The sequence below is a fragment of the Protomyctophum parallelum genome, assembly GCF_964188405.1.
Source record: "Protomyctophum parallelum genome assembly, chromosome: 17".
Taxonomy (NCBI): Eukaryota; Metazoa; Chordata; class Actinopteri; order Myctophiformes; family Myctophidae; genus Protomyctophum; species Protomyctophum parallelum.
The window spans coordinates 35,175,308-35,188,866 of record NC_139719.1 but is presented as its reverse complement, the minus strand read 5'-3'; the positions used below and the strand labels follow the sequence as shown (position 1 = coordinate 35,188,866).

Below are 13,559 nucleotides of genomic sequence, written 5' to 3'. Positions count from 1 at the left end.
TACAAAATGACAGAGGGAGGACAAATTGGTGTCTGTAATGTAACAAAAACTCATGTTTTTAGAAGTTAACACTTCTCATATATGTCAGATAAGCACCATAATGCACTTATACTGCCACCATTTCAACATGCATAGGCCTATAATCCACACATCCATACCAATACCATATCAAACCTGTTCTTTTTAAATGTATTTATTTATTTATTTCCTCCAATTATCTTGATCCTCCGTCAGATGGCTCTTTAATGTCACAATCAGCATCCACCTCATCATCCAATTAAATCAGCGGAATCAATTAGTTTGATAGATCGCATGAATAATTTGCCAATATACAGTAGGCTATTGATTTTCTCTGACCAAGCACCCAGTCATTGAAACTGCCCTTTATTGACACAAGAATACTCATTTACAACTTGAATATGCCGTTCCTTCACACTGCAATGACATTTCAGCAAAAGTCGCGTTGCCAGATTTGAAGTCAGAAGAATTGTCTTTGAAAACGTTTCAACAACACCAACCCTTTTAACAACATATTAATCTGAGGGTCCTTCACATAAACCACTGGTCAAGTCAACCACATCTCCCCTGCAACTAAAAACAAGCCCAAGTCGTTTGTAATAGCCAGACATGGCAGCGCGACACAACAGATACTTCTAATTATATTGACTACAACAGCCAACAAGAATGCACACTACACTCTGAATCAAAGCCCACGTGTTTGTGGCAGCTCCGCCTCATGTTAAAAAAATATATAATGAGGGGGAGGTGCGTTAGTGTGTGTGATAATAATACGTCACACTATCAGTGTTTATTTCATTGGCCCGTTTTAAACGACTGTCAAGGTTTCAGCCTCCAGAAACCCTAAATACAAAGGGAATACACCATTGCACATGAAAACAACTCCAGGGTGTCTAATGAAGTACTGCCACCTCATAGACACATGAAAAACAGGAAAAATACAAAAAATTAACCATTTGGCTATTTCTAGGCATAAGACATAACCTATGAAAGACTCAATATATCAAAATATTAGCATAATATAGATGTCTTTTAAGTAAGCTTAAAACATTGGCAATTCCCCTGAAAACGGACCTAAGGACCTTTATGATGTCACCTTTATGATGTCATCTCAATGAAAGTTAACCAAATCAATTATGTATTGTTGGGTTGTAAAGGTTTCGCTGCAGGCTACACACATTATGATGAAACTGGTTGAAATCCAATGCTATGTCAGCTAGTTCGTCTCAGTATGAATTGTGGTTTATTTTGTATAGTATTTTGTAGTGTGACTGGTTTTCTGAGTGGGAGAGGTCATGGGAGACCTTCCAGGCAGTAGTCTGCCTAGCTCACAAACTACAATCGGGGTGTCTGCAATGTCTGTGCCCTGTACAGTGCATCGTCTGGGAATGCCCATATAATGAAAGTTTTCAGGCCGGGTAGGGCGTAAAATGTGTGTGAGGCCAGACGGGGCCTCGGGCCAGCCCAGTTAGGGCCCAGGTAGGGCCGGGCCTTCATTTTCGGGCCCGTTGAGAACTCTAGTTTTCGCCGGCTGCCAGAACTAACGATTGGTCCACTGGTAGGATTTCCATTACTGTGGTGTCCACTTGATTGTCACCGTTGTATGTCTCCAGCTTGACTCTGTTTATAAAGACATGACTGGTCGAGGTTACTTTTTGGAAGACGTTTTCGAATGCAGCCTCATCAGCATATGTCCGACCAGGTTTGTGTCAGGGGTTCGACGTTCCATATATGGAGATATATGGGTTTGATGAGGTCAGATCAACATGGAATGAATTCTGTACTGGCCATATATGGAGTGTACAGGGTTTGATGAGGTCAGATCATCATATGACCATATATGGAGTGTGTCACGAGGCGTGACTGACTGAGGGGAGATGCAGGTTTTCATAGTAAACTGCGACCTACTGTCGCAATAAATCAATACTCATTGAAACTATACACACTATAGGATGCCAGGTCTACAAATGAACCCGGCATCTGTCTACATAACGTCATTCTACCGGTAGTTCGGTACAGTATCTAATTATAAATTACATTTGGGTTCCACTCCAACCAGATTAATTGACCCATACGGTGACGTGACTGCATGGGTGCAATCTTGGCACTCCCCTCGGTATGGCGCCCTGGTCGACTGCCTGTATCCTCGATTGGATGATTTGTCTCTGGACACCAGCGACACGCAACAAAGGCATAAATCATACAAATGCACAGTGTAATACCACGCAATTAATTGCCCTACAGCACTGTTCTTTCCTGTGAATCCCAATACAATTTGCACTAGTCATGTTCAGGCTGCCTACATAACATACAGTAAGTAAGTAGCCTTGGGAATCAGTGGTTCCCAAGCCATGTGGATTGCCGGTCATTAGCTTGTCTCCTGTTTCTGTAGCGTGAGACGGCTTCATGTACAATCACACCCTCTGGACAAGAGACACTAGTATGTCCAACCCTGAGTGCCTAGCAGGGAGGCATTGGGCACCATTTCTGTAGACTTTGGTATGACTCGCCGGGGATTTTGTCAAGGCTGATTTCCCCGTGTGTGTGTGTACGTGTGCGTGCATGTGCAGGGTGTGACATTTCGCGTAGAGAACGGCGAGCTGGTGATCGCCAGGATCCTCCACGGCGGCATGATCGACCAGCAGGGCCTGCTCCACGTCGGTGACATCATCAAGGAGGTGAACGGCAAGGAGGTGGGCAACGACCCCAACCTCCTGCAGGAGATGTTGAAGGACGCCAGTGGCAGCGTCGTGCTGAAGATCCTGCCCAGCTACCAGGAACCTCACACCACCAGACAGGTCAGCCAGCTGCAGCCTTACATGAACGTCACACCACCAGACAGGTCAGCCAGCTGAAGCCATACATGCACAATACCACTTTAAAACCCATTTAGGCCTGACTTCCACATTTTTTTAAATTCTTCTAAATCCCCCAGTTTTCTGAAATAAATATTTTCACGGAAAATAGCAGACCTACAAGCTATGAGCTTGTAGATCTGATATTTTTCAATAGCTAAATTATAACATAATGTTTAAAACACCAAAAGGGGTTCCCGCCCAAAATGGGTTATGCCCTATATACTTGCTGATCATCACGATTGTCAGCTATTTTCACTACCGGTATTTATTTTTATCTTGAATTTCGTTTGAATTTCTTTTGACATTTTGTCATAATTACATGCCCAAATTCGGAATGCCAGATTGAAAGCGGCCAACGGAACGCCTCATACAATAATGACATGACACATGTCAGGAGTCAAAATATAGCTCCAAGTTGCAAATGAAAGTAAGAGCACAAATATATATATATATATATTTATTCTCTATTAATCAACCATTAAGGCAGTAATCTGACTGCAACAGATCTAATCAAAGGCCCAATCCCGAAGTCCAGCCACCATGTGTAATGTTTCAATAACCGGGTTTTCAATAACTGATAACTCTCCTACTCATGTTACCACAACGCAGCTTCACAATGGCACTCAGGACTCGCAGGCAGTTTCTGTTCTGATGTTCTGTTCTGCTGGACTGGTGTGGAATGAACGCAGCTGTTGTGGCAGTCTGACACACACACACACACACACACACACACACACACACACACACATACACACACACACACACACACACACACACACACACACACACACACACACACACACACACACACACACAGACCTTGTTTTGTCTTTTGTAAGTTTTCTTTTGTTCTCTTTTTTTGTTAAGTTTTCTTTCTTTTTTTTCCTTTTTTCAAGTTTTCATTTTTATTTTATTTAGTTTTCTACTGCGTGCGTGCGTATGTGCGTGCATGTTTTTTGTGTGATACAGCTGCGCCCTCTGGTGGCAGGCGGGTGGTGTTACAGCGTGACACGGACAGACGGACATGTTCTGGGTTACATAGTAGAGGCTCACTGGCGTTCGCAATCACTGGCGTTCGCAATCACTGGCGTTCGCAACTATATTTGTGAGGACTATATATGTCCCCATAAGTATTAGAATTCAAGAAATAGACATTGTGTAATTTTTCGCTAATTCGACATGCGGATGAATGTTGGACTAATGCCCTGTCTGAAAAGCGTCCACCTCCCATAGGGGTTATGCCATATTTTTACTTAATTATACTTAGTTGTGTTTAAGGTTAAAAATGTCATTTATAAAAATGCCATCAGAAAAATGTGATGTCCTCACGATTATAGTAATACTGTATGCGTGCATGCGAGAGAGTGTGTCAGAGTGTGCATGCGTATGCACGTGTGTCCTTCAGTTGTTAACCTTCTTCACCCTGCCAAGAATTACACATCCGCCTCTGCAGCCTCTGCAACTGCAGCTTTTATAGATGGCACAGGCTATTCTGTATTAATACACTACCTCCATTACAGTTTTGTCACTTGTCCAAATGTTTTTCCTGAGATCTACTCCACTAATGGAATTTTGGGCTCATACATAATGGATCAGAGTATAAAGGACTTTGTAAGAGTAAGAGACGGCACCGAAACTCTCCCAAAAGGCAACTCTTCCGCCCACGTTGACATCAGAAAGATCGTTTCAGTCTTTCAGTTATATCAAAGATTCCTAGGTTATTCACCATCTAGTACAACAGCATAGAAAAAGATAAAATGAAAGGGGACCGTCTGGCATGTTTTGCTCCTTTTCAGACGATAGTACAAAGTCAAATCATCTGGTTGTGCACTCTCTGAGTTACAAATGGAAAACATAATGAACACTGAGAGTTGTACTGTGTGATGCAGGGATTCCCAAACCTTTTCAACTCAAGACCCAAACGAGTGTCAACAGTATTCTACGATATGCAGAAGGAGGTTGTTTAGTATGTCTTTCCCTATTCCTTTTTGAGATAACAGGATGGCAAAGATTGGATGGAGAATCCTTAGTGGTGGCACAGGTGAGAAAGCTCTAGATTTGTTTCTGCCTGCACATCAATAATACATTTTTAATGCTGTATTATTGTTTATTTTTGTTTGTTTTTTTGTCTGTATGGTAGAGTATGTTAATATAATATACAATTGGGGTGATTGTATTTGTTCTCCCTGCTCTTGAGACATCTACTGTAGATCTTGTGTCAGGTTTGACACGTCTTTTGAAACAATTCTCTTCTGCTTCTATATTTCTCCCCTGAGCAAGCAGGGGAGAGAGAGCTATTAGTGGCTAAAATGTCAACACTTGCACATGCGACGTGGGTTCAAATGGCCTTATTGTTATTTCAATATCAAGATCATTTGTCATGCGAGAATAGGCACTGAATAATTAGATTTTACTTACTTATACTTGATTAGATTGGAACAGAATATACTCATATAAACTATTTTAAATATACCAGAATATACTAGAATGTCCTCCAGTCTTGCTAGCTCTTCTCTACACTCCCTTTGGCTGCAGGGATTTTTCTCAGGGCTGCCTTTTTTTTTAAAGCCTCCAGATCATAGTCTGATAGCATCACAATCCAAATCCTTAAAAAAAAAGTAAAAAGATTATATTCTTAGCTTTAGCTGTTCAATGTGTTTCAAAAGGCCCTAGACTTCAGAGTCTTGGCAACCATTTGAGGATTTCCAAGCTAGCTTTCAGAAGTAGCACCGTGTTCCTCTTTATCTTTTCTTAGGATATTAAGCTCTGGATGTTGGAGCTTAATTCAACCTTATTTAGTAGCAGCGTAGGTAGATTGTTTAATGCAGTGGTTCTCAAAGTGGGGTCTGGGGACCCCTCTGGGTTCCTGGGGTTCCCCAGCTAAATTAGTTCATATAGCATAACATGTCGCAATGCGACGCATCGTAAGTATGCAGATCTGCTTTTTTATCTTGAAAAATGTTTTTTTTTTAAATATTTTTTAAACATTTTAACAAAACAAATCTTTTATTGGGGTCTTTATTATGGAGGTCCACTGCATTAACACATACCGGTACATTAATTTGGAGTTTGTTGAACCACTGGATGATTTCAGTTGTTCCCAGAAGTGCTCTGGGCATCCAGGCTAATATTTCACTGTCCCGTCTGTCTGCTACTGATGCTACTATGGCAGCTCAACTCCAGTGTGTGTGTGTGTGTGTGTGTGTGTGTGTGTGTGTGTGTGTGTGTGTGTGTGTGTGTGTGTGTGTGTGTGTGTGTGTGTGTGTGTGTGTGTGTGTGTGTGTGTGTGTGTGTGTGCGTGTGCGTGTGCGCGTGTGCGTGTGTGCGTGCGCGTGCGTGCGTCATCTACATGTGTGCATGAGAGCATATACTTGTCTGGGTCTGTCTGCACATATTTGTTAGTGTGAGTGACAGATCTCTCTCTTGCGCACACACACACACACACACACACACACACACACACACGGCTTACAGGGTTGGGGTTGAAGGCATTTTTGTTCATATATCAGTTCAGCATGAGGAAACACTGTCAAGTGCAGGGGGGTGGTTGCCATGGCTACACATGTTGTCTCTGTTTCTCTCATTCACTATCTATTTCTATCCATCTGTCTGTTGATCCCTCCATTCTGCGTGTAGCACTACACACTTATGAATATTACTGCTGCAACTATCAATTAATTGTTTTTGCGATTCCATTTTCTATTAATGGAATAATTGAGAGAGGTGCGTATTTGTTTGTTCTTTTGTACACTTATCCATTAATTCACACATGGTCGCACAGCTGTGACGAGCTCTGAAGCTCACATTCCTCACAACAAAAATAGACAAACGCATTGACCATTTTTGACATGTTTGGCATTTCTGAAGATTTTCACCTATAATGACATGACCAATATAGGGATTGATTATTAATTGATTATTTTATTAAATAGCTGATCGATTCTTTTTGACTTACAACAGTGCAAAAAGTGACCTCAGACCATCATCAACACTGAATGCAGGTTGCCTGTGTGGCAGTAGGCCTATTTGAGCTTATCAACTAGAGAAGCTGATCGAAGGAACAAAGTGTGAACAAACAGCTCTTTACCACTCTTGGGGTCCAAAGGCCTGCAGGAATTGAACACCATAATAGACATATGATATACGTAACACAACCCATACAGAAAACCAACAAGGAATCGATCAAATATTGTCAAATCACTCTCAACACAATCAGCGCCGGGATTTGTTTCAGAATATCAGCTCGGGGTGCCGCGCAGATATGGCAGCTTTTACTCTGAAAGCCCCCCCCCTTCCGTTCTGTACAAAAACCGGGAGAAATAATGTTGCTTGCTTACCTCGCTATGAATACGATAAAGTCAGAAATTAAGAGCTTAGTATATCCATCTGGTCAAAACCACGGAGAGCTCCCTAGATTAGGAGATGCGAGCCTTTCTTTCTGAGTGGTTTAGTGAATGGCAGTGCGCATGCGCCAACAGCAAGTGCAGAAGGAGAGGCCAACCCCCCAAAAAAAGAAAAACAAATCAGAAATTTTTTCTCTCGTTTGATGAAAATGACGTCCTCGCAATCCACCGGTTGGATTAGCTATACGGCTCCTACGGTCTAAATGTGTTAAAGAAGAGAAAGTCTTCTTTAAATAAAGTCGTCTACACAGCTTTACAGCTTACAAGAAGAATACATTGCCAATTTGCCATAGTAAAACATCAGAAGTATAGAAAGGACCACAGTTTTTTGGTGAATACATATAAGTAAGGGGCACAGCTATAAAGAAGCTTGCTGTACAAAAAGCAAGAGAGAGACAAATCTTCATTAACCCATTCTGAACGGGCACCCATTTTGGTGTCAGCATCATGTTATGCTTTAGCTATTGAAAAATAGCAGATCTACAAGCTCATATCGCGCCACCGAGTGGCGCGATACGAGCTTGTAGGTCTGCTATTTTTGAAAAATCTAAAAAAACTACTGACATTTTTAGAATCTGATCTCAGGTCAGAATGGGTTCATCAGACCAGTGTGTGTCCGGCGGAAACCTCGTATGAATCTGATCTCAGGTCAGAATGGATTAAGGCCCTCTGGATGCAAAGTCTTCATATATAAAAAAACCCTCCTCTACGCGTTCTAGTTATGTGTTCAGTGAAACACAAAAGAAGTGTTGAGACAGGGCCAATGATAGATAGCAATGTTGGTTTATCTTTATCATTGCTGTCGGGTGGAAACATTCCATGTCCAAAACTGTTATTTTAAAAACATTTTAAAATAGTGTAAATATCCGATCAACAAGCTACAACGCTTGTGAGCTTGTAAATCTGCTTTTGTGTGAGATTCTTGTATGATGAAGTAGGGCATTCATTTATCAAAAAAACATAAAATGTTAAAATATAGAGATACAAGGTTTCTGCCTGACAGAAACAATATGTAAAAAAAAAAAAAAAAAGACATAGTGCCCTAATAAGAAGATCTGTTCAGTTCAGTCAGAGAACTCTTGGATTGAATCCATGTATTTATTGAGCATTGAACATGTTGAGTGTAAATATTTATAAGCATAATATTTGGCATCACGGCTGTCTCATTTCATTCCCTGTAGGCATGCATTATAATAAATGATTTGCCAACTAGATTTGACAGAGAATGGAATTAAATAGACCCCCGTAAAGTAATCCTAGAAACGGAGCCCACAGGTGGATGCTGGGGTGGTGTTGGTGGTGGTGGGGACTGGGGAGCACAAAAACACTTAGCAGAGCAGCAAGATGGCAGAGCAGCAGCAAGAAGAATGGGCTGTGAGCAGGGAGGTTAAAATTGCCTGTCCCAATCAGGTGGAGTGAGCATGTGAGTGATCAGCTGATCAGAAATTGGCGCTCCATTGAGTTGACCTGAACTAGCCCCACAGGCTTCACATAATTTCCTGGCTTTATGAGCTGCAAATTATTTGAGAAGCACTGCTCTAGTGCCTTTATGCCAAAAGGTGCACTTTAACATAACATATCTCACAAGCTAATGGGCAGATTGTCAAAACTTGCTGAACTCATTCATGCTCCGCAGAGGATGAACCAACCCTATTGTTTTTTCGTGACCCCATTCGTCGGGTGTATCCTTAAATCACAATATCCTCTTCGACACAAGCTCTCAGAATTTTGTGCCATCAATCATTTTATAACAGCATTGGGTCACTTGTGTCAAACTCTAGATATAATTATTTTTAATGAAACTTGAGTTATAGCTCTGTATAACCTTTTTTTCTGTGTCATTTTCCTATGCTTCATCCGTCTCCTCCAGGCATTCGTGAAGTGTCACTTTGACTACGACCCGTCCCATGATAACCTGATTCCCTGTAAAGAGGCAGGGCTGAGCTTCAGCAGTGGAGACATTCTGCAGATCTTCAACCAGGAGGACCTCAACTGGTGGCAAGTCAGTACAGCCAGCGGCGCTCCCTCTTACACTTTCAATTCAAACAGGAACTATCCGTTCTTTTCTTAGCCATTATTCTGTAGATTCAGATGATTTATTTTAATCTCCGTCATCAGCCGTTATCAACACAATTCAATGCAGCCAGTATGGACATTTCCAAATACTGACGTAGTATGTTGGTCGCGTTGACCGACTATTACTAACCGTAACGGCTAAATCTAACCCAAACTCTAACCCTAACCAATTCTCTTAACCTCATATCAGTCTTAACCGGCCATGTAAATCAGTTTCACAATGTTTTCGCATTGGCGGCAGTAATTTCAGTTCGCGTTTCCTAGCCGCCTACTCACGGCTAGGAAATGTCCATACTGGCTGCATTGCATGGTCTTGATGAAAACATACTGGTTATTATCGGTTGATAACATTCGAGGCGGGTGGTAGATTCTATTCCATTCATCACAACACCAAACCAAGTAAACATGGATGCCCACTTCACAACATACTAACGATGATACTCTACTCCTCGTGTGTCCACCATAGGCCTGTCACCTAGAGGGAGGCAGCGCGGGCCTCATTCCTAGCCAGCTCCTGGAGGAGAAGAGGAAAGCCTTCGTTAAGAGGGATCTGGAGCTCGTTACCACAGGTGGAGTCATGATGAGTACCAGCAGCTACACACAGCACAGAGACACGCATTATGCCAGTTTTACACAGTCAATAGTGTTGGCTATTAAAAAAGAACAGATATGCAAGCTCACAGCGCGTCACTTTGTGCAACGCTTGCGAGCTTATGCATCTGTTGTTTTTTTTTATAAAATCTTGAAAGTGTGAGAACTAGTGATATAGAAGGCATTTGTAGAATCTTAATGGGTTAACACAGTCAAAAGGCATTTGTAGAATCTTAATGGGTTAACACAGTCAAAACCTTGCCAAGTGACTGCACTACAGTTCCCAACTCTGCACTTCACGCACACCAGCGACAGGCAACAGCTGTTCCTTTTCACATATGCATATGAGTATGTTATAGATGGCAGGGTCATTCACTCATTTCTCATTTAACCCCCCCCCCCCCCACCCACCCAACCCCCTTTGGTCTTTTAACTCCATCAGTGAGCACTGGAGAACTGGTAATGAGCGTTGCTGTGACTCAGACGGGACTGATCCAATCTGCTGGTTGTTAAGCCGCCGGCTCTTGTATTCAAAACCTCTGTCCTACAGAAAAGATATGGGGGAGGGGGAGGCGGGGCTGCTGATTGAGTAGCTGTGATATGGTCTCCAAGGACAAAACCGTATCAGAAAAATCAGCTCGGCTCGCGATGAGATGCCGCAGGAATAAAAAGGCTTAATTGCAACAATTAGCTGAGTACCACCATTTGCACGATTTTAGATTCCATAATTATACACAATGTTGGCATATACTGTAGCATGCAGGTAGAACTGGAGAGGTGATGCGTTATTTAATTTGTAATGTCTGGTCAAAGTCAACATGTTGAAGTTAACATATTCAAACAGGCTTATTTAAGCAATTCAAAAAAATATACGGTAGGATGCAACAGGTGCTATAAGATATTGTTTTCAGAATCATGAAAAACAATAGCCTAATTGAAATAAAACTCCTGATTGCACATCATTATAAGCACAGAAGCTACTGAACAGATTGGATTCAGAGTGTGCCAAGGTTAAATGCCAAGAAAACATCCTATTGAAACATCCACTTCTGACAACCACAGGAGGCACTGCTCTGAAGGAAGTCAAGGACTTTAAGTACCTGCTCATTATGCTCATAGGTCAACTCAACTGTGCAAGATCTTAAAGTGAGGAAGGCACTTGCAGTGCAGTGTACCTTCAACCTCCCAGACAAATCAGCTTCTTCTATTCTATAGGTCTATAGGTATAGTCTGTTGTTCTCCTATATGGCAGTGAATAGCTGTTGCCACACTTACCAGAGAGCCGCGGACATTTCTCTGTCGGCCAGCTCTGTCTAAAAACCCGGAAAAGAAGCTGGCCGACAGTGAAAACGTCCGCGGCTGTCGGCTCAGGTGTGGAAACCCTGTATGCTGGACTCTGAAACCAATCCTGCAGAAGTGTGCTATACCAAAATGTTGCATGCCGTAAAATAGCAGCCAGAAGAATGAGACTAGCAGCCAGTACTCAAGAAAGATGCAGGAGCTCAGAGTACCAACGAGCTGGCCAGCATGGAGAACTGGGATAACTGGCATCATTTTGGCATTTTATACTTAAACTATTCGAAAATCCCATCTACAGGCTGACATTGTGATGTGTTGTGAGCTTGTAGATCTGCTGTTTTTTATTATTAAAAAAATGTAAAAAATAAATAAATAAACTAGAAAAAGTGCCCTTCTGGGCACAGGTCTCCACCAGGATAGGAATGTAGGACATTGCAGCTTGCCTTCATCTGGTGGTTGGATAAAAGGGCAACAAAAGTAAAACACTTTTCGGCCAGTTATAGCGCCACCTTGAGGCTGAGTTGAAATTGTTCATGTGGCCCAGGCGGTGGCGTAACCGTCTGGGCACCCGACTGGTAATCCAGTCGCAGTGTGCCGCGGGTTCGACTCCCGAGCCCGACACGGCCTTTACTGCATGTCTTCCCCCATCTCTCTCCCGTTTCCTGTCAGCCTACTGTCTGTCCCTTCAAAAAACCAATAAAAGGCGTAAGCCGCAAAATAAATATCTTAAAAAAAAAAAGAAATTGTTCATGTGGCATTTCTTCCTCGGCCTAGTGGGAATGTGCGTGCACAATTTCACGGAAATCACGCGATGTGTTCATGATTTTTCAGCATTTTGTTTGAAACTGAGCACTCCTGTGAACTTTGGAAGCCAATCTTAACCAATCAGGATGGAGTCTGAGAAATCTGAAAGACCCGTTTCATTGAATGGCTCTAGAGAGACTGTGTACCAATTTGCGATGTTTGGACAAAATCTGTAGGTGTACTGTGCAAAAACTTGTTTTGCACAAAGCGGCCTCCTGGTGGCGCTATAACAGGCCGTTCTGGAAATTTTGGGGCAGAGGTTCATCGTTGGCATCCAGGGAGTGTGTGTGCAAAATTTGGCATCGACCGGGTTAACGGTGCCGGAGATTAGCTGCTCACGGACACACACACGGACACACGGACGGACACACGGACAGACGGACGGACGGACGGAGTGCAAAACATACTCTCCCCCCTTGCCTTTGGCCTGGTGGAGACAAAAATAAAGATATTGAACAAATTAAAAACAATGTGGGATGCCAAGGTGAAAGTGCCCCCCCCCCCCCCCTCTGGAGTCCCCATAACCCAAGCTTCACACTGCACCTCGCAGTAGTGGGGCAAGAACAGGTGGTGAGTCATCTGCCCTTGGCTTCTGGTGAGGGGAGAAGATGACGGGCCCAAACAACAATACTGCCCTTGGGGTGGTGCTCCAAGGACACATCTGTCCACTTGCACACCCCACTCAGAATATATCAGCAGAGATCGTGGTGGGAATAGTACAGTACATTTAGAGGGGACACGTTAAGTCTGGCTTTTGCGGTTTAGAAATGATTTTCCTGGGCATTTGTCATGCAATGGACAGCTAAGGAACAGGTACTGTATATTTCAATCACGGAATCGCGCCATGACGTGCGGTATCATTCCAACAGATGCCTGTGTTAAACTCGGACACTTAAGACATTTCTCTTCCATGTTTATCGTTTCCTTTGTATCAGGCGGTCTTCTCTAGAGACAACCCTCCTGTCATTGTAGTAGACAGCCAGACAATGACAGCCAGTCCCAGGTGTTCTGTCCCAAACAGATGGAGTTGAAGGAATCGGTTCATTGGGTCACAGTGCCATCTAGTGCTCAAGGCTGTGTACTGCTCCTTATCCATGTTTGATTTAGAATGAGCCTGCAGAGCTCCAGAAGGCAACAGACCTTGCCGGTGCAGTATATCACTTTAACGGTGGAACTTTGTTGAAGGCTGGCAAAAAAGTGTGCCACTCCAACGTTTTATTTTCTCATGCTCTGCTGCCTCTCATAGGTCCATTGTGCGCTGGGATGGGCGGCAAGAAGAAAAAGAAGATGATGTATCTGACGACAAAAAATGCAGGTACAGTGCTTTATACCTACAGCACGCTCCCTGATTATACCTACAGCACACGCTCCCTGATCCCCTCAGTGGTTTTTGAGAATGCAATGTTTCTGTGTATGCCTGCACAGACTGACACAGGGCTCGCTCACACACACACACACACACACACACACACACACATACGCACACTCACACATGCGTGTGCGCACGCAC

General features: G+C 43.0%; 1 protein-coding gene across 1 annotated transcript in view; it reads left to right on the top strand.

Moving 5' to 3' along the window:
* Nucleotides 1-13,559, top strand: part of mpp2b (MAGUK p55 scaffold protein 2b) — a gene marked incomplete at its 3' end in the record, with an annotated part of 70,933 nt that overhangs the window by 51,996 nt on the left and 5,378 nt on the right. Inside the window, 4 exon segments of the mRNA XM_083788028.1 lie at nt 2,589-2,816; nt 9,150-9,281; nt 9,822-9,924; nt 13,296-13,364. Of these exon segments, the coding sequence (XP_083644154.1) occupies nt 2,589-2,816; nt 9,150-9,281; nt 9,822-9,924; nt 13,296-13,364 (532 nt within the window).